Consider the following 21,085-nt stretch of genomic DNA (forward strand, 5'->3'; position numbering starts at 1 on the left):
CATAGCTGAAGTTGTGTAACTTAGATCGATCCCTCCCACCCCAGTGTAGACCAGGCCTTAGTCATCTCTCATCTCAACCCCTGCAACCGCCTCCTCTTATGGCTAACCTGATTTTTGCAACATTCCCTTCAAATCTAACTACTACATAAATATTATCTTCCATGCTCCCCATTCCAATATTGTAATAGCTCACCCTCACAGCCCAACTTCTGCCTGACCAACTTCCCCCACTCTGCCAACTTGGCAGTCCCTGGCCACTTTTCACCCAGAACGACTCCACACCTTCCCCAGCTGGTGGTATCCATCCTGATCCTGTGCACCACCTAGCCTTGCACTCCTCCAGATCCTTCTACTTTTGGCGAGTCTTCTGATCTTAATTTTAAAAAAATTTAATATTCTTTATAAAAAATTAACTAATCAGATGTTTATGCATCTGCATCATAAAGCTCCCATGGATCTTGTACTCCTGTAACCTTTGTCCTCTCTATACTCCCCCTCCTTGATTAACCATCATACCTGTGAGTAAGACTGTACACTCTTTGGGCCAGAGACCTGTCTTCTTATTTTTCTTAAAAGTGCCATATACATCTACTATACCATATGAACAATAACTACAATAATGATGATTATAAATGTATTCAGGGGTTTTACAAATGGGAGTATAATGGGCTTTTAGTCAATAATATAGAACAACTTTTTTTAATAAGCCATTAAGTTTTGTAGCTATCTTGTTACCAAGGGCTCCATTAAGTACTATGTCAAGAAGGACAAGCACTTTGGGACAAAGGGCAGATGGCCTTACCCTTCAATGGTCTCAATTAGATGGCACAAAATTCAGTATTTCTGTCCCGCAGGAAATTCCAGTATTTTGTATTTACACTCTTAAATGAAACAAAAAGTTGAAATGTCAAAATTTTGATGGGACAAATTCTGAAAATTGTCAATTTAGAAACACTGAAACATTTCAACATTTTCAACAGAAACAAAACAATCTGACATTCCTGGAATAAAAATGTTTCACTTCAGTTTGCTGAACTGAACTGCATTTCCCTGTTGCCTGATGGGAGTTGTAATTCTGACCCTCATTCTCTCTCTATGGGCCAGGCTCCCTGGCTGGATTACATTTCCCATAATGTACCCAGGGCCGTGTAATGACGCACAACACAAAGGAATGCAGTTTTATGGTTTTTTGAACTGATTCAAAACCAAGCATTTCACGGCAGTTCAGGACAGGAAATATTCCAATTTCGGTTGACCAGACCTGAAATGAAATATTTCATTTTCCTGGTGGTGGTGGTTTGAAAATTTTCTACAAAAATCAAAATTTAAGTTTGAGATAACTGGATTTTCCACAGGAAAATCATTCCTGAAGAAAATTCCCAACCAATTCTAGTCCCAATCTTTTCTTTCACCTAGTCAATCCCAGAGGTAACGCTGGGCAATTACTTAAATGCCCCAAAGGCTGTGTAATATGGCATTCCGCAGAGTTCTGTTGGGTCGTCATCCTGTTAAATGAGGTGAGCTGAAGGGGAAAGAGTGGGGACAGTTCAAACTAATATACTATCAGTAAGTGAATGACACACAGCTTAATTCTTTTTCATCTGACCTGAATGGTGGAGTCTCTTTGCGGTGCATGTGTGTGTGTGTAGTGGAGACTGGGACTTGAATAAGAGCAAGTTACAGCCACGGCTCAGTCTACATGAAAGTGAGATCTATTTATCTATCTAGGCTCTGATATGGCTCCATTGCTGTGGTAGCTGATGCTGGTTGGGAGGAAGAAACATCTGAAAAGTGTGGTAATGGTGAAGTGGCTTCCCACTGTTATTGAGGATTTAGCCCACCTTTTGTAAGGGAAGTTGCACGATCAAGTTGATGCTTCTGGGTACCCAAGAATTCCAGGATTTTCAGGTAAAAGCTGTGGATGGAAGCATCCTTTTTATTTCTAGTCTGACTTTGGGTGCATTATATCTGCTTTATGAGATCAACTAGTTGAAAGCTTTTCTGCTATTGGTTTGCAGTTTTGACTACACAATGAGAATCACTTAACCAATGGCTCTTTTAATCAAAAGCATAGTCAATTTTCCACTGTTGAACTTAATCATTTCCACAGCAGACACATTGACTTCAACAGTAGAAAAATAACCTATTTCCAGTGTGAAAGTAACCCCAGGGTAATATTAATAATGTATACAGTATGTAAATATTTATGCAGATACATAAGGAATATAGCATGACCTCTTGAAATTTTAGGTTTACTTACACGAACTGCATTAGTACCAACTGCATTATTCCTGAATGTAGAGTGAAAGGGGGGGAATTACTGTTTAAGTTGCCAAGGAACAGTTTTAAATGGTTAAGCAGATGCAGTTAAGATAGCTGTGGAAGTCATATGTTGCATTTCCAGAGTACTGTAGCAAGCACTTGTTAACAATATGCATTACCATGTGCAGCTATTCCATAGTAACACATTATTCCAATGTTATTTTCAGAGTAGCTATATGTGACATACGCTTCATATGTCAGAGTATCTGTAGATTTCTATTTCCACCGATGTAAGGTGTAATATTAATTACCCTGAAAGAAACCCAAGCATGTACTCACAAATAAGTGGTAAGAGTGACAGACAAGTGACTACCCGCAATATAAACAAGAGCTGAATCAAGTACTAAATTTCTGGGAAGGGAAACTATGAGGAATTAGCCAACACTGTATATAAGCTACCTCATTATGCTTCTTTAAATCTCTCCTTAAAACTTTCCTTTGCTGTGATGCCTAAATAAACCTGACAGAGGTTAGGCCACTGGAGTGCTGAAACCAGACCACTTCCTATTATGCTGACCAACAGTGTTTCATTGCTACTTTGTAGTCCCTTGTCTATCTATAGATAGCTGAGATCTTGTCTTACATTTAGATTATAAATTCTTTGTTGTATAGGTGTATAGTACCTATAGCAATGGGATTCTGGTCCATGACTAGGGCTCCTAGGCGCTACGGTAATACAAATAAAAAATAATAAGGAAAAAAAAAAAACACACTATGGAACAGATCCTCCAGCAGCTGTGCATCACTCCACCACTGCGCAAAGCTGTCCTAAAATTGACTTAATTGGCCACAAGACCATTCCTTTGCATAAACCAGTGGTTTTCAACCTTTTTTCGTTTGCAGACCCCTATAAAATTTCACATAGAGGTGCAGACCCCGCTGTGAGATGGGAGGATCCCAGAGCCCAGGCTCCAATCCACGCCTGAAAGTCTACACAGCAATGAAATAGCCCCGCAGTTTGAGCCGGCTGGCACATGTCTAGTTGCTGTTTAGACTTACCCTAAGTGACAGAGGATGGTAACATTGTCAACAACAATGGACAAATAAGGGAAGGGAAGTGATTTGGGGGAAACAAACTCAACACAGTGAAAGCTAAGGACCGTATAAAATAGTGGTGATCTATCCAAGTGATGACAGAAAGACAGTAGGAATTGAGAGACTGGACAGAAGTAGGAAGATCAAGATGGAGAAGCAAGACCTCTGAACCATCAATACAGAAGTAGTTGCTGAGGCTGTGAGAGTAGTTGAGTTAAAATGACTGCCCAGGAATAATGTGTAAAGTGAAAGGAATATTTCCCCAGTTCTCATTCTCCCTTCACTGTTTAGAAATTGTTAACTCCATCTCTGATATTTATGCCTTCTACCAACTCAACCATTGGAGAAAGGTATGAAAACCAAACAACTATTCTCTTCCTCTCTTTTTTACAGGATAAAAATGCATCAGTTCTGCAAGTGTCCAGGCACTTTTAATCAGTCTCAGACCTGGAAGAACAACTTCCCTCCTGAAACTGGATCTCCAAGTTAACACCTCAACACATTGCTTGTATATCACAAAAGCTGAGAAGAAAATGCATTCGTAAGCAATTTACTGTTTAACCCTAAGTCAGCTGGGTCAGAGTTCCTGCCCAGGCCATTAATGCAAATACATTAGAGCAATGTCTCAGGCGATGAAGTGAGCTGTAGCTCACGAAAGATTATGCTCAAATAAATTGGTTAGTCTCTAAGGTGCCACAAGTACTCCTTTTCTTTTTGCAAATACAGACTAACACGGCTGTTACTCTGAAACCTTCTAGTTAAAGGGTATTTGTTAACTATTTACAGTGCCAAAATTACAGTATGTATGTTGTGTAGGGAGAAAATTATGTAAGATTCTGATTCTTAAGTATAAACCAAGATCAGCTTCTTAAGAAAGCCAAAATGAAAGATTTAATAAACTGAATGTAAATAATCTGACATCAAATGTGCCATCTATGGGCATTAAACTATCAATACAGATAATTAGGTATAGATAATTAAAATACGATAGAAGGTAAAAGAATCAAAATGAAGACAGTCCTGGTAGGAATATGGCAACCTTGCTGAAATTGATATTCATTAGGGTACTCTTTGCATGAATAGGGAGCATTTGGACTCTGTGGTCTTTATCAGAGCCCCAGCTGGTAATGGCTGAAGGTTAATGCCTTACCCCATTCTGTTCAATTTTCTGTCCTAATTAGTCCTCCAAATCTATAGCTGTGAACACCAAGTGTCTGTGCTCAAAAGAAACTAATTAATGCTAGCAAATTAGATCAAGTCCAAAGATCCAACAGCCAAACTCTTAAATGCTCCTTGTTAATAGGAAGTGTAGCTGTCAATAACTGCTGTTGGTGGCTATAATGAGGCCTCTTTCTTTCATTGAAAGTGATTTCATTTCTCTTTGTCCTGGTAAAAGCTGTTCCATTCCCCCACCTTTCTCTCCCCCCAACCCCTTCCAAAAAACAACCTAAGTTGCAGTGGTGAAGCTAGCAGTCTGACCCATTTCCTGTAACGAGCTGGGCTGAAATGACATGAGAAATCACAGGAAAAGTTCCCTCCCTAAATTATGTTTTATTCAAGTCTTCATGGAAGTCCTATCATTTAGTTAGAATATCAACATTTTCATTAATGAACAATATGCTTTCATATTTCCTTGAAAATGTCTTAATTAGTTTAACAGAGCTAGGCCTAAAAGCATCAGAAGGAAATCAACAGATCTAGGTCCAATTTCTTCAAATTGTAATTTACATATAGCTGTTCTGTTTGCCTAGCTTGTTGGAACAAAACTCAATAACGATAATCCCTCTAGAGGTTGTGTTAATTCACAAAGTTAAATAGGATGAGAGTAAATGCTCATTGGAAGTATATGGGGCTGAATCAGTATTTCTAAAATAGAAACTATTCTGCATAAAGTGATAGTATAAAGATTCATCTTCCTATTCTCAACAACAATGTTCGGAGAAAAAAGCTAATTTATAACGGCTCAAAATAAGACTACACATTACCAACATAATCTAAATGTATCTAAATGTTATACACATAAAACTCCAACACCATATGTACAATACCATTCAGAGTAGCTACATATATAAACAGAATGGCCACATTAAACATTATTATAATACAGGCATTTTAATATTCTGGATAATAAACAGAGTAGCAGAGGATAAAGATTTCTCCCTCTCTCTACCTGCAGCTTTGCTGCTGGATTGAAATGAAGTTCTCATATTATATTGATTTTCCTTTCCTATAAAAATCAGACTGCAAATAATAAGGCAGCATACTTTTTTTTACCTTCACATTGAAGGCTATACCAATCATATAATCATGATTTGTTGAATTTATCCAACCAGACTTGGCATCCAAATCTCAATTATATATCTTCCAACCAGTCAAAACACAAATGAGCAACTTCAGATTTAAAAAAAAACCAAAAACGCGAGAGAGCCCGCGTGCGCAAGGGAGTTCTATCTGCATAATCAAAGAGTGGCAAAGTCAGCTGGCTCAGTTTTCATTAAATAATTATCTAGATATTTTTATTTTTTTAATAAGCCTCAATGTCTGATGTTGCTATGCAAATTACTCAGTTTACTGAATAATCTAAATCCTGAGTAGTTCCAGAATTTCTATTTTAATGATTATACAACACTTCAATTTTAGTAATGCATTTTCACCACTACACAAGGCAGGTGAGCAAATTCCATTTATGATAATGGATGGTGTATTCCTTAACTTTAAAAATGTCATTATATAGCTTTAATTTTCCCAAGAGAAACAGGATCAATAAAATTGTAAACATGCTAGCTACTGGGCAAATCTTGATCATAAAACTCTTGGTGCTGTCAGTCATGGACCAACCAACCAATGTCAGCTGTGCTTCAGTACTCTGATGGCAGGAACCAACAGGTTAATTTGTCCCAACACCTGGAGAGTGTTTGCATTGATTAATGGAACTTGGTCCTCTTTATTACAAAAGAGAATGAGCAATGCCAGTGAATAGCATCAAGCTGAGATCTACTAAGTATTTCACACATTTTCTTATCTACATTTCTTGTAAGAGAACAGAATAAGCCCGTTATTTATATGGTAGGAAGTGCTACTTAAGGTGTCCTTGGGCATTTAAATAGGCAGCACCACAGTGTTGTCCAAGCTTAGGGCTCTCCTTTTGTGGGTCTTGGATATGTCAGGTGCAAGGGTCATGGTCTGGAGCAGGTGGCCCCTAAAGGGACAGAAATTATCCCAGTGACAGGACTGTTGAGTAAGTGTATATAACTAAAACTATGGTTGACACTGGCCATGCTCTACTGTCGGGAAGCCTGCAGTAGCGTTGCATCCCATCATCTTCACTAAGTATCAATATGGGCCCTGGGCAGAAGAGGGCTAATGGGGAAATTGGGGGAGGGGAATTAGGAAATGCCTTTTGCCAGCAACACTTTCCTAACTCTTCTTTGATAGCGCTGCCAAGTGTTTTTAAGAGTTTATTCAGCCATATGCATCTACAATTGCTCTAATTATACACTTTTTACTGACCACAGAAATCATTTTTAGATTTTTCACATAGCAGTTTGTCTCAAGAAAGTCTTAAGAACACAATGGGTGGAAACATATCCTCACATCTTCCTGTGTTACTACTCCTTTTCTCCCCTTCTCCAGAAAAATAAACTCTAACCTCTCACAAAAATGAATGTAAAGTCCAGTTCACAAAGCCAAGCCTACATGGCAGGGAGAGAAAATTCTAATTGCAGTAGTCCAAGTCAGACATGCAGTAGGGTTTCCCAGCAACATTCTGAAGTGGAAACTAATCGCATGTCCAATCTTCAAAATTTGCCAATACAAGTAGGACCCAACATCATCCAAACTGTGTGCATATATTCATGAGTGGACCTTCCTAATGGAAGAAACACCTTGTCAGAGATGAAATCAGGTTTGGATGGATGAGTCTGTTGCTAGCTGGATCTGCCTCCAAAAAGTTTATTTCTAGCTCAGTTTCCTAACTGAACACTGTGATTATTACCTATGTATCATAATTACACAGTCACCTACACGCAATCTCTAATAGCTTGTTGAACTCAGGTTTAAAGTGGATTGCAACAAAAAAAATGGTTCTACTTCTTACCTGTGGCATAGTACACGACAGTAACACTGAATAAAAGTTTGACTGTTGCGACTGGGGGTGAGAAAAAAGTCCATATTTTGTTTTATACAACATACAAAGGATATGAATTATGGCCTATATTTTCAAAAGGGACTAATGACTTTGGATGCTGACAGTTTTGGGGTTCCCAATTTCCAGCAACAAAGGCCTGATTTTAAGTGTTGGGCATCCACCTTCTGAAAATCAGGCTCCTTTAAGTTTTCTCGAGATGCACACCAAAATCACAAAATGTAGGCATATATAATACATACCCTGCACCTATAACTATTCAAATACTTTGGTCTTTAGAACTCTCTATGTCCATCCCTGCCACCAAGTTAAAGAATTTCAAACTCCAAGATCCTAAGGACTTAATTCTGCTCTCTGTTGCACTGGTGTAAATATAACAGTGCAGAATCTAGTCCTAGCTGTGCCATAAGTGATCTTGAGAAAATGGTATATAGCACTTCACAGACTGCAGCCACTAAAATTTATAAAGTTTAACACCATTACTGATGGGTGTTCCCTGTTCTGACAAAAAGCAGGCTTCAAAGTCCCAGGAACTATTGGGATTGGCAGCTGAAGTTGTCAGAACTCCTGTCAATTTCAGTTGCTACAAGCAAATATAACTTTTCCAATATCACTTACAGACTTTGGGTGCTAATGGGTTCCTGAAATCTGTAGTGATTAAACTTTGAAAAACATTTTAAACATTTTAAGTTGTAGAATTAGCTTTTAAAGTTTGTTTTGAATTTCATTTTAAGTTTTTAAGAAAAATGTGTTTTGCTTAAAAAAACCATTTTTCATAAAAGCAATAGCTGCAGTCATATTAGATAAAGAGTCTTCTGAAATCACTGATTTCTGTATGATACCCAGAATGCACTGAGGCAGAGGTGGGCAGGTCTTATATAATTTCACACCATGTCACATGCTATTGCTTGCAATGTCAGTGAAATAAAATATCACACAAAAATAGTTTCCCTAGTGGTACTTGTATGAAGAGGGATGTGTTTTCAAAATAAGATACAATACTTGTGAGATAATGTTCCATTATCAATATATTTCTATTCAATGTGATGACAAACCCATAGATTTAACTACTTTATCTGATGGATGTTGGTGACTAGAGTGTACCATTAGTGACAGGTTTCAAGAATGGACCTATGTATATTTCAGACAGTCAGAACATCTTAGCTGCAAAATAGTTTTTCCAACAGTATTACTTATTAATTCATACAGCACCTTTCAATAGAAACATTCTTTTCAGTTATATATAGGGATCACTTTAACCCACCACTGAAATGTATCCAGCTCTGGAGAGAGACGGAGCAGTCAAAATAGTGTTAGCAATGCCAAGCTCTTCAAGAGAAAGCTAGAAGAGTCTCATCTAATTGAAATGCCAGTAATTTAGATATGCAGTGTAGTTGTAGCGCTGTCAGTCCCAAGATATTAGAGAGACAAGGTAGGTGAGGCAGTATCTTTTATTGGACCAACTTCCGTTGGTGAGAGAGACATTTAGATAGGCAAATGTAGTTAACCAAATTGAAACATGGCCAGGTGAGATGCCACTATTTTTACAATAAGCTGTTAAACTAGCAGATGCAATCAGGACCTTGTTTTTTCCTCTCACTCAAAAGATGGCAACTCCAACAAGATTATGCCTGACTGATGCCCCGTCATGGGGTTGTTTAACTGTGATTCAGATCAAGATATATTAGCTGTGACACTCTGAGTAAGTTTCCCAGACATGAAGAACAGCTCTGTGTAAGCTTGAAAGCTTCTCTCTCTCATCAACAGAAGCTGGTCCAATAAAAGATACTACCTCACCCACCTTGTCTCTCTAAAACATACATGAGGACTTTTGCGTGCTTAATGATTCTATTTGGACAGAAATTGTGCTTATGCTTTCTTTTTTATTACAAGGAGTACTGTTTACTCTGATTAGCACCTCTCCTTACACACTAACAAGACATGCTTCTGTCCAAGAATTAATTTCACAATGGTATTAAAAACAACTAAACTTAGCCCCCCATAGAAAATATTAATTTCAAATAGATACTTTGTTTTGCTTAATGATGAGTATGAAAATACACCTCTTCTAACATTTTGTTTTATGACTTATGAAGGCAAGAAAGTAAAGAAGGAGCTGCTGTATGTACTACAGGGGCTCTGAATAAATTCTGGCAGATTCGGAACCTACCCATTACATGATCCCATTTCCCTTTGGCACATACTCTCAGTTCCTCTCTTGTTCGCAGAACTTGGGTTCTTCTTGCACTTCTTAGCGCATCCCTCCCACTTTCCCTGTAATTCCAAAACACATACAGAGTAGCTCCTCAAGTTAGGGGTTTGGCCAAACTGACAGAGGTGAGAGACCTGTGCCAGTTCCTTCCCTCAACTGTTTTGTTCACAACTGCCATGCTCCATTAAAGGAATCTCTTTACTTTGAAAGGGACATCACTTCAGAAAGTATTGTCCTGTTATTTTGATCAACTGGACTCCAGAGAAGCTATTATTCCAAGAGTGGCCACATATCCTCTGCCATGATCCTCCATGTCCTAAAGCAATGCTGTATTTCTGCTGGTGTGTCCATATATTTGTAGCACTAGTGCAGGTTCCCAGAGTTCATTCTCAGTATATAGGATATGCAAGAAAGAGTGGCTGTGCATGCTTTGGGTTTTTTAAGATCTCCATTACCCTAGTCATTTCTTATATTCTAATGTTTACTTCTCTCCCCTTAATCAGACCAAGCTATCCACCAGCATAGTTGGATAAGTTGTGTGTAACCTTTGTCTAACTCATGGGTCCCCAGGGCTCCTTGCAGAATGCATTCTTCTTTGGATCTCCTCCTAGTCAATTCCTTCTTGTTATAGAACTTGATGACAGACAGTGAGCTCTCTATTCAGATCCATTTTCTCTCTCTCTCTCTCTCACTCATGCCAGATGTACTGTGTATCAGAGCTATGCTCAGGCTCTGTGGGGGGGCTCCCGGGTCTCACTGTCTGTCATTTATCCCCTCTTTTCCCCCTGAGTTTGCAGCCTTTGCGGAATCTCTCTGCGGGCTACCGCCCACAAGCCAGGGTTTGGCTCCTGTTCTTCTCTTCCCTTTGCAAGGGGAGAAGATCTGGCTGGAACAAGGACCAGCCTCTCAGGCAGCCCCTAGAGAATCAGTTTTAAGGGCTCAGCCTCGCATAGTCGATTGCCCCTCCATGGGGTTTACCTTCTACCCCTCTTCTTGGAGCCACATATTGCCACCGGTCAGGGCAACTTCGGCAGTAGTGCGTCTCACGGTTGTCTCCTCCTCAACTGGGCTCCCTCTGTTGCCAGCACTCCTGACGGAGCAACCTTCTTCCTGTTCACTGCCCCTTCTGGTGGTAAGTTTCACTGTTTTAAGCTCCTTCCCCTCCAGGCTGAGCAAGCTTTGCAGGTGTGCCTCATTAGCATGGAACAGGCCCAGAGGAGCTTGATAGCCTCCTTCATACCAGGGTGAGGACATGTCCCTTCACAGGTTCCCATAAACAGGGTGGATAAAAATAAATGATTTTTTTTTTATTTAAAATCAGATTTTTTGATAAACTGCTTTTTGACAAAAAAGCTATTTAGTTTTATTTAAGATACGTTATAACTCAAAGATATCTCATCATGGAATAGGGATTATAAATTCTAATTCTATAGTATGAGACAATATATTCATGTCATGTTTAAGAAAAGATTTGTAAATGAGTTCCAATAGTTCATGGATTAGGGACCCAATCTTATGGGGTTCCAGGGGCTTCTGTATAGATTATTTAGGTTCATCTTTCTATCTATGCAATGGGACTCAGTGCTCAGTCTAGAAGAGATCAGATCACCATCAGAGATGCTTAGTTTTGCAGTTCTCAAACTGTGGATTTGTGTCTCCAGAGATAACATGCTTGCTAACAGCAAAAATGTTTTTAAATAAATAAATATAGAGAGGTGAGAAATAACAGACCTCAACCCTATTGTCCCTCTGCAAATTTGTGTACAGAGTCAATCCCTTACCTCTCTCTAAAAGAACAAAGTTTCAAAAGTTCAATGAATAGAAGATGGTTGGGGGTGGAATATATCTGGACAAGGAGAAGTCTGGACATAAATTGAGAAGGGAGGGACAGGCAGTAGAAACAAAAGTGAAATTGTTTGAGCAGCATATTCCAGAAGCCTTGAGGTCTTTCTGAGTGTAGCCTTCATTGATTTTGAGATTTACCATACCATTCTCTCAGTAGAAGGGAAAACCTATAATGGCAGCAGGCCGTAAAAGAGACCCAGTTTGGGAATAAGAACCATTCCAGAAATATATGTCTGTTGATGATGTTTTAAAGAAAGCCATACCAGTGAACTGGTGGAAGTCACTTAAGCACTTGGATTCAGAGACTTTTAGCAGCAGTAGCTTCTTCTGCTGGTATAGAAAGAATATTTTCTTCCTTTAGACGAATTCATTCTGAACTGAGAAATCGTTTGGGACCTGAAAAAGCAGGAAAGCTTCTTTTTCTTTTCCAGATTATGAACAAACAGGAAAATGAAGGTGAAGACGACTGAGTTAGCTGCAGAACCCAATATTCTAAATTTCTCATGTTGACCTGGCTGACAGTCTATTTAATTTAAAAAAAAAATTTAATTTAACTATTTTAGCTACAATTTTAACAGAAACAAACCTATTTTAAAAACTTGAATGTTTAACTACATTCAAAAATTCATATGCTTGTTTTGTTAAAATATTATATGTTTGCTGTTGAAGAAAAAAATCCAGAATACATAACATTGTGGTGACCTAGAATCCTATTTTCGATGTCTCCGACTCAAGGAATATTTCCAACACACCTCTGAACAAAATACCAATCCACAGAGACCTTCCTACCAACACTACAAAAAGAAGGATTCCGGGTGGACTCCTCCTGAAGGTCGACACAACAGACTGTACTTCTACATAGAATGCTTCCGCCGACGTGCACGGGCTGAAATTGTGGAAAAGCAGTATCACTTGCCTCATAACCTCAGCCGTGCAGAACACAATGCCACCCACAGCCTCAGAAACAACTCTGATATCCTAATCAAAAAAGCTGACAGAGGAGGTGCTGTTGTCATCATGAATAGGTCGGAATATGAACAAGAGGCTGCGAGGCAGCTCTCCAACACCACTTTCTACAAGCCATTACCCTCTGATCTCACTGAGAGTTACCAAAAGAAACTACAGCATTTGCTCAAGAAACTCCCTGAAAAAGCACAAGAACAAATCCACACAGACACACCCCTGGAACCCCGACCTGGTGTATTCTATCTGCTACTCAAGATCCATAAACCTGGAAATCCTGGACGCCCCATCATTTCAGGCATTGGCACCCGACAGCAGGATTGTCTGGCTACGTAGACTCCCTCCTCAGGCCGCTCCCAGCTATCTTCGAGACACCACTTACTTCCTGAGGAAACTACAATGCATCGGTGATCTTCCTGAAAACACCATCCTGGCCACTATGGATGTAGAAGCCCTCTACACCAACATTCCACACAAAGATAGACTACAAGCCATCAGGAACAGTATCCCCGATAATGTCACGGCAAACCTGGTGGCTGGACTTTGTCCTCACCCATAACTATTTCAAATTTGGGGACAATGTATACCTTCAAATCAGCGGCACTGCTATGGTACCCGCATGGCCCCACAGTATGCCAACATTTTTATGGCTGACTTAGAACAACGCTTCCTCAGCTCTCGTCCCCTAATGCCCCTACTCTACTTGCGCTATATTGATGACATCTTCATCATCTGGACCCATGGAAAAGAAGCCCTTGAGGAATTCCACCATGATTTCCAACCATTTCCATCCCACCACCAACCTCAGCCTGGACCAGTCCACACAAGAGATCCACTTTCTGGACACTATGGTACTAATAAGCGATGGTCACATAAACAGCACCCTATACTGGAAACCTACTAACCGCTATACTTACCGACATGCCTCCAGCTTTCACCCAGATCACACCACACAATCCATTGTCTACAGCCAAGCTCTATAATATAAACCGCATTTGCTCCAACTCCTCAGATGGAGACAAACACCTACAAGATCTCTATCAAGCATTCTTACAACTACAATACCCACCTGCTGAAGTGAAGAACAGATTGACAGAGCCAGAAGAGTACCCAGAACTCACCTACTACAGGACAGGCCCAACAAAGAAAACAACAGAACGCCACTAGCCATCATCTTCAGCCCTCAACTAAAACCTCTCCAACGCATCATCAAGGATCTACAACCTATCCTGAAGGACGACCCATCACTCTCACAGATCTTGGCAGACAGGCCAGTCCTTGCTTACAGACAGGCCCCCAACCTGAAACAAATACTCACCAGCAACCACACACCACACAACAGAACCTCTAACCCAGGAACCTATCCTTGCAACAAAGCCTGTTGCCAACTGTGTCCACATATCTATTCAGGGGACACCATCATAGGACCTAATCACATCAGCCACACCATCAGAGGCTCGTTCACCTGCACATCCACCAATGTGATATATGCCATCATGTGCCAGCAATGCCCCTCTGCCATGTACATTGGTCATACTAGACAGTCTCTACGTAAAAGAATAAATGGACACAAATCAGATGTTAAGAATTATAACATTCATAAACCAGTCGGAGAACACTTCAAACTCTCTGGTCACTCGATTACAGACCTAAAAGTTGCAATTCTTCAAACAAAAAAACTTCAAAAACAGACTCCAACGAGAGACTGCTGAATTGGAATTAATTTGCAAACTGGATACAATTAACTTAGGCTTGAATGGAGACTGGGAGTGGATGGGTCATTACACAAAGTAAAACTATTTCCCCATGTTTATTCCCCCCCACTGTTCCTCAGACATTCTTGTCAACTGCTGGAAATGGCCCACCTTGATCATCACTACAAAAGGTTCCCTCCCCGCTCTCCTGCTTGTATTAGCTCATCTTAAGTGATCACTCTCCTTATAGTGTGTCTGGTAACACCCATTGTTTCATGTTCTCTGTGTATATAAATCTCCCCACTGTATTTTCCACTGAATGCATCCGATGAAGTGAGCTGTAGCTCATGAAAGCTTATGCTCAAATAAATTGGTTAGTCTCTAAGGTGCCACAAGTACTCCTTTTCTTTTTGCAAATACAGACTAACACGGCTGGTACTCTGAAACAACAATTTAAATGTCTGTCTGGTGATGTTATCCTCCTAATACAGCATGGCAAGAAAATCCTCCAAATATTAACGATTAACCTGTTGAACTGGAGATAGTTCCCCTCCCAATGACTTCGTAATTTATCGTTGGTAAATGAAATAACCATTCATTTTCTGATATAGCTGTAAAACTAATCTGAAAAGTTTTCAAAATAAATCACTTTAAAAATGTGTAGTGTGTACCTTCTAAAAATGAAACCTACATCTATCTCTGAGTTGTGAAGAGTATGTACTGAAGGTTATAACAACCAATAAGAATGCACTTTTATGTAGAAATCCATGATTAAATTGAGTCTTCCTAACTAGTGATTTAAATCAAATCCACCCAGCCCATAAAGTAAGTCTTTTCTCACTGAAGATCTGCTTGCTCTTGTGACTTTCTCTACTTAGCTGGAGGTAAACTAGGCTATCATTCAGACACTTCACAAAAGCATTCCAAGCTCAGGCTTCCTGATTCTTTACTACTACTTATACTCCTCGTCTACCATTGGGATATATCCCGATTAAATTTGGACAGACTTGTTGACTGTGTCCCACTCTATATCCTTACAATTCCTGGAAGAGAAAATTAATCAACTCCAAAATATTTAGCAAAAGAAATAATTAGAAAAATTTGCTTTATAACTATTAGCCAATGTTACCACCCAAAAACATTTGTCATAGAAAAATAAATCCAACTGTTAGCATGAGAAAATCTCTCTCATGTCTGCCAAAACTTAATTTTTCCAAGGCACATGGAAAGTAGAGAACATCTGCAAGAAACATTCTTTTAAACAGAGATATGTAATATTACAGTCAGGAAGCCCCCTTGTAAACTGATTACACGTGGGAATTCCACTTTCACTAAAGGAACACTGAAGAGATTGTTTTGGGGAAGTTATTGCTGCTGTTTTCCTCTTCCATCACACCCTCCAGACAAAGACTTTGAAAGATTTCCCTAAGCCTAACTTAGCTTCTATCCAAGTGCCTTGTTACAACATTACATTGGTAAAGAGTTTACAGGTTCCAGTTCTTAATATGCAGCTGAATTTCCTTCTCTGCCTGGGACCAGTCTCCTCAGTTCAAAGTTTTTATCTTCCCAGCGTTCTCGTTGTCTTCAGCATAGGCGGGGAAAGAGAGAGGTGGTCTCATGAAGTCCCACCTTGGGGGGTGGGATAGCTCAGTGGTTTGAGCATTGGCCTGCTAAACCCAGGGTTGTCAGTTCAATCCTTGAGGGGGCCGTTTAGTTGATCTGGGGCAAAAAATGGGGATTGGTCCTGCTTTGAGCAGGGGGTTGGACTAGATGATCTCCTGAGGTCCCTTCCAACCCTGATATTCTGTGATTCTGTGAACTAAAGCCAGTCTGACATTTTGTAAGCTACAATACTGGCCTCTAAGCAAATGGATGAGAAGCAAATCATACATAATAATTCACTGACTATTTGACTGAGGTGAAGGATTAAATTCAGGTCTTCCGATAAATATTTCGGTCTTACCTTGCACTTTATCTGAACATAGTTCTCTGGCCTTCTCTCTCATCATTTTTGGAATTAACACATCTTTTTCTACATGTCTCAGCTCAAGTTCCTCTGCAAGAGAGCAAAAACATTGCTATGTTTCAAGGAAAGCCATATTTCAACTTGCGGAAACAACGTAACACTGTTTATAGATGACACACTAAATCTGGCACAAACAATCAAAAGAATAGTGAGGTAGGAGAAGAACATGAAGATATTAAAATCAAGAGGCAAGCACATGTGATTATCACAAAAGATGCACAGTTATATCAGATACAAATATAAATATTATCTGACTTTTTGTTTTGGTATCATTCACTGTGCATAAGGAACCAGAAACAACTGCTGGTAAGGCTGGCGTCTGTTTCTTATTAGCTAGCTTGTCAATATGGTCTGGATATAAACTGCACAGTAGTTGAAAAAAAAATAGTAAATTGAAACAGAACATTATTTTCTACTTCTACTTCCACATTTCATCATTATGCATATTTTGTATTTTTCACTCAGATTCATTGAGAGTGGAGAAATGTAACACACTCAAGTACAACTTTAAACTGTGTTTTAGTTTACTATGTTTACTCTTCTAATGATGTTAGTTTTCTAAACAGACTGCTTAACCTAAAATCTCCTTTTCTGGATTAATTTAAATCAATAGGAATAAATATGAATGACCAGAACTCAATGTTTAAAATACTGTCCCAGTTCTTATTTTGATCTCTTTGATGATGGAATTCAGATCTCCCAGTAAAAATAGCATTTCGGACCATTATTAATTCAACACACATCATTTAGTAATACTATACTCCTTTTCATCCCCAAATTGAAAAAAAGACATTAGGATTCATCTAACAAGCAGAGATAAAGTCACTCAAAGATTGAAGAATGTAAGTGAAAGAGATTTGTCAAGAAAAGCCTACTGTCCACCATGGTTCTACAGATCATCCTAGTCTGTTTCCTTCAATGCACACTTCTCAATCTGCATAGATTATTTTTCAGAACACCAGAACCGTAAAACTCACATTACACTGTTATACTTCCCAGATCTGCTCATACCCCAAGTGAGTATCTGATTTAGACTATATACACCATATATATATTCGTTCATAAGCCAAATTTTTTTAGTAAAAAAGGGACACATCAGAGAAGGGGGTCGGCTTATGAAAGGGTATAGAGTGGGAGAGGCAGGACACAGACCCTCTGCCCAACAGAGAGGGCAAGGAGAGGCAGCACTGCCAGCAGAGCCAGAAGGGAAGAGGTGGGGCCAGAGTCTCTCTGCTTCTGGCCACGCTGCTCTCTCCCGAGTCTCCGAAGTAGCTGCAGGTCCGGGGCTGGCAGGCTGCGGCTGCACCGCCCAGCCACAGCCCACCAGAGCACGCTGCTGGAGCAACTCAGCTAGGCCAGAGACATCCTCCCCTGGCCCGCCTCACAAAAAATTTCCCCCACCAGTTACTGTCCCGGCCCATCAGGGTAAGCAGCTGGTGGGCCAGGACAGTTTGTTTACTTAGGTTTACCTCCGTTCCTGAGGACGCTCAAGGTAAACAAACCATCTCTGCCCGCCAGCAGCTTATCCTGATGGCCCGAGAGCCAAAGTTTGCTGAAGTGAAAGAATGAGGTATTCAAGAATAGGCATCCTTGATCAAACATTACATTATATAGCTTTTCAAATATCAACTAATTTACTTCTCAGGGCTTGGCTAAACTTGCGAGTTACAGCACAATAAAGGAGTCCCGGGCACACTAGCTCACTACCCATCCACACTGGCAAGGCACGTAGAGCGCTCTGACACTGCGGCCACAGCACTCCTGGTACTCCACCTCGGCGAGTGGAATAACGTTTGCTGCGCCCCCGCTGGAGCGCCATGGCACCAGTGTGGACGCCCTAGTCCTATAGTGCACTCTGATCCGCCTCCAGAGGTGTCCCACAATGACTGTGCTAGCCACTCTGGTCATCACTTTGAACTCTACTGCCCTGTCCTCAGGTGACCAACCATCAGACCCGCCCTTTCTCTGGGGATTTTGAAAAATCCCTTCCTGTTTGCTCAGCCAGGCGCAGAGTGCTCTCAGCGAATCTTACCAGGTGACCATGCCTCCACGTGCCAGGCGAGCCCCAGTATGGAGCAACAGAGAGTTGCTGGATCTCATCAGTGTTTGGGGGGAGGAAGCTGTCCAGTCCCAGTTGCGCTCCAGCCATAGAAATTACGATCCCTTTGGGCAGATATCAAGGGACATGATGGAAAGGAGCCATGACCGGGACTCACTGTAGTGCAGGATTAAAGTGAAGGAGCTGCAGAATGCCTACCGCAAAGCCCACGAAGCAAACCGCCACTCTGGTGCTGCCCCCATGACCTGCCGTTTCTACAAAGAGCTGGGCACAATACTTGGAGGCGACCCCACGTCCACTCCGGGGATCATCACGGACACTTCGGAACCCAGTGCAACAAGGCAGGAGGAGGAGGAGGAGGAGGAAGAGCAGCAGCAAAGCGGGAGCGAGTATGCTGAGGTGGAGGAAGACACCCCGGAATTCTTAGATGCGTGCATCCAGGAGCTGTTCTCAAGCCAGGAGGAAGGTAGCCAGTTGCGGCGGCCGGTACTTGGGGAAGGACAAACACCAGAGGACGTTCCCAGTAAGTGGCTTTTATTTTGGGAAGCAAGATATTCAGTGCGGGCTCCTAGGGTGAGGAGGGTTAGGGCTGCATGCATGCCTAGATGCGGAATAGGGCGATAATGTGCTCTCTCACATCGCAGTAATCAGCCTCAGTGATCTCTTCAAAGGTCTCATCCAGAACTTGTGCAATGTGCTTGTCAGGGTTTCTCGCGAGAGCCACTGTGGTCCTTGTCACAGTCAGGCTAACTTGTCCGCGCCACTGTGCCCAGGGGCAGGGGGACCATTGCTGCACACAGGCAAACTGCATACGGGCCAGGGCGGAAGCCGCATTGCAGTAGAAGACCTCCCTTGCTTCCTAGGTCACCCTCTGCAGCAAGATATCTTCCAGGACGAACTTCCGTGGAAAATGTGGGGAGAGTGTTCAGTATAGGAGCCCACTGCAGCTGTTGGCTCTCCCCAAGGCACAGAAACCCAGAGGAGAGTACAGCCATAAACAGTCAGTCACGCTTGACCCTGTGCTTACTCACCATTTTGGGGCTCCCGTGGGTTACGTGCGCTCGCTTTGGGATGGGCAAATTATGCTATTGTGTAGACTGTGCTTGCCCTTAAGTACGGGGAATCATTGCTCTGTCTGGTATGAATAATGCTGCCTCTGTTAAGGGTTGCATTTTACCTTTACAGATGCAACCTTGAGATCTCAGCCATCCGTGTTATCACTGGCTGAAAGACTCCAAAGAATCTGAAAGAGGCCATGTAGAAGCAAGGAAGACATGTTGCATGAAGTAATGCAGCATTCAAGTAATGAAAATCAAAAAGTGCAGGAATGGCAGGAGAGTGAAAGGAGGGTCCGCCAGCAGAATGCGGATCATCGGCACCAAAGCATGGAGTGGCTGCTAAGAAACATGGAGCACCAAGCGGACTCGATACAGGCACTTGTAGCAATGCATGCGGAGCACTACCGCCCCCCACCCCCCGCAGCCCTTGTCCCAAAACTCTTTCCCTTGTGCCCCCATGTAACCTCCAACCCACTTTCCCCAACATCCGGGTTCTTACCGCCACCAGATGCCTCCAACCCCTGTAGCTTCACCACCCCGCCCTAAAAACTGTGACCCTTACCCCACCGCACTCAACCCCCATCACCATGCGGTATAGCCATCCTGAACTGCAGCACACATTGCACAGCACTCCAGATAGGACATACGCAAATCTGTGATTGTACCGTTCCCCAACCCCTTGCCCTTTCTGTTTCCCAAGCAGTTGTGTCTCTTTTCAATAAATGGCTTTTTTGGCTTTAAAAACATTCTTTATTATTGCATAAAAGTAAAAGATACCTTAGCCCAGGAAAAAAACAGGCACTGCAAGTCAGCGTAGCAAACCCGATTCCTGCTAACATTGGAACCACTGCACTTCACTCCCGTGCAGGGCACCAGACATTACCAGTGGCTTTCAGCCTCAAATTGCTCCCTTAAGGCATCCCTAATCCTTGCAGCCCCTCTAATAGCCTTGCTCTCTGGCTGTTCAAATTCAGCCTCCAGGTGTTGAACCTCCGAGTTCCATGCCTGAGTGAATCTTTCACCCTTCCCTTCACAAATGTTATGGAGGGTACAACACGCAGATATAATCGCGGGGATGCTGTCATCGGCCAGGTCCAGCTTTCCATACAGAGCGTGCCAGCGGCTCTTTAAAGGGCCAAAAGCACACTCCACAGTCATTCTGCACTGGCTCAGCCTGTTGTTGAACTGCTCCTTGCTGCTGTCAAGGCTCCCTGTTTAGGGTTTCCATGAGCCATGGCATGGTAAGCGGGGTCTCCAAGGATCTCAGTGGGCATTTTGACTTCCCCTATGGTCATCTTCTGGTCTGGGAAAAAAGTTCCGGCTTGCAGCTTCCTGAACAGGCCAGTGTTCCCAAAGATGCGGGTGTCATTCACCTTTCTGGACCAGCCTGTGTTAATGTCAATGAAACGCCCACGGTGATCCACAAGCACCTGGAGAACCATCAAGAAATACCCCTTCCAATTAACATACTCAGAGGCTAGGTGGGCCAGTGCCAGATTTGGAATATGAGTGCAATCTATCCCCCCTCCGCAGTTAGGGAAACCCATTTGTGCAAAGCCAGCCACTATGTCATGCACATTACCCAGAGTCACGGTTCTGCTGAGCAGGATGCGATTAATGGCCCTGCAAACTTGCATCAACACGATTCCAACGGTTGACTTCCCCACTCCAAACTGGTTAGCAACCGATCGGTAGGTGTCTGGAGTTGCCAGCTTCCAGATTGCAAT

At 41.7% G+C, this 21,085-nt stretch overlaps 1 protein-coding gene across 1 annotated transcript in view; it reads right to left on the reverse strand.

The window, feature by feature from the left end:
• CMC1 (C-X9-C motif containing 1) overlaps positions 1–21,085 on the reverse strand; it is a 69,083-nt gene that overhangs the window by 33,433 nt on the left and 14,565 nt on the right. Inside the window, exon 2 of the mRNA XM_073333409.1 lies at positions 16,179–16,271. Coding sequence (XP_073189510.1) covers positions 16,179–16,271 — 93 coding nt within the window. The remainder of the gene's footprint in view (positions 1–16,178; positions 16,272–21,085) is intronic.

The sequence above is a fragment of the Lepidochelys kempii genome, chromosome 2, assembly GCF_965140265.1.
Source record: "Lepidochelys kempii isolate rLepKem1 chromosome 2, rLepKem1.hap2, whole genome shotgun sequence".
Taxonomy (NCBI): Eukaryota; Metazoa; Chordata; order Testudines; family Cheloniidae; genus Lepidochelys; species Lepidochelys kempii.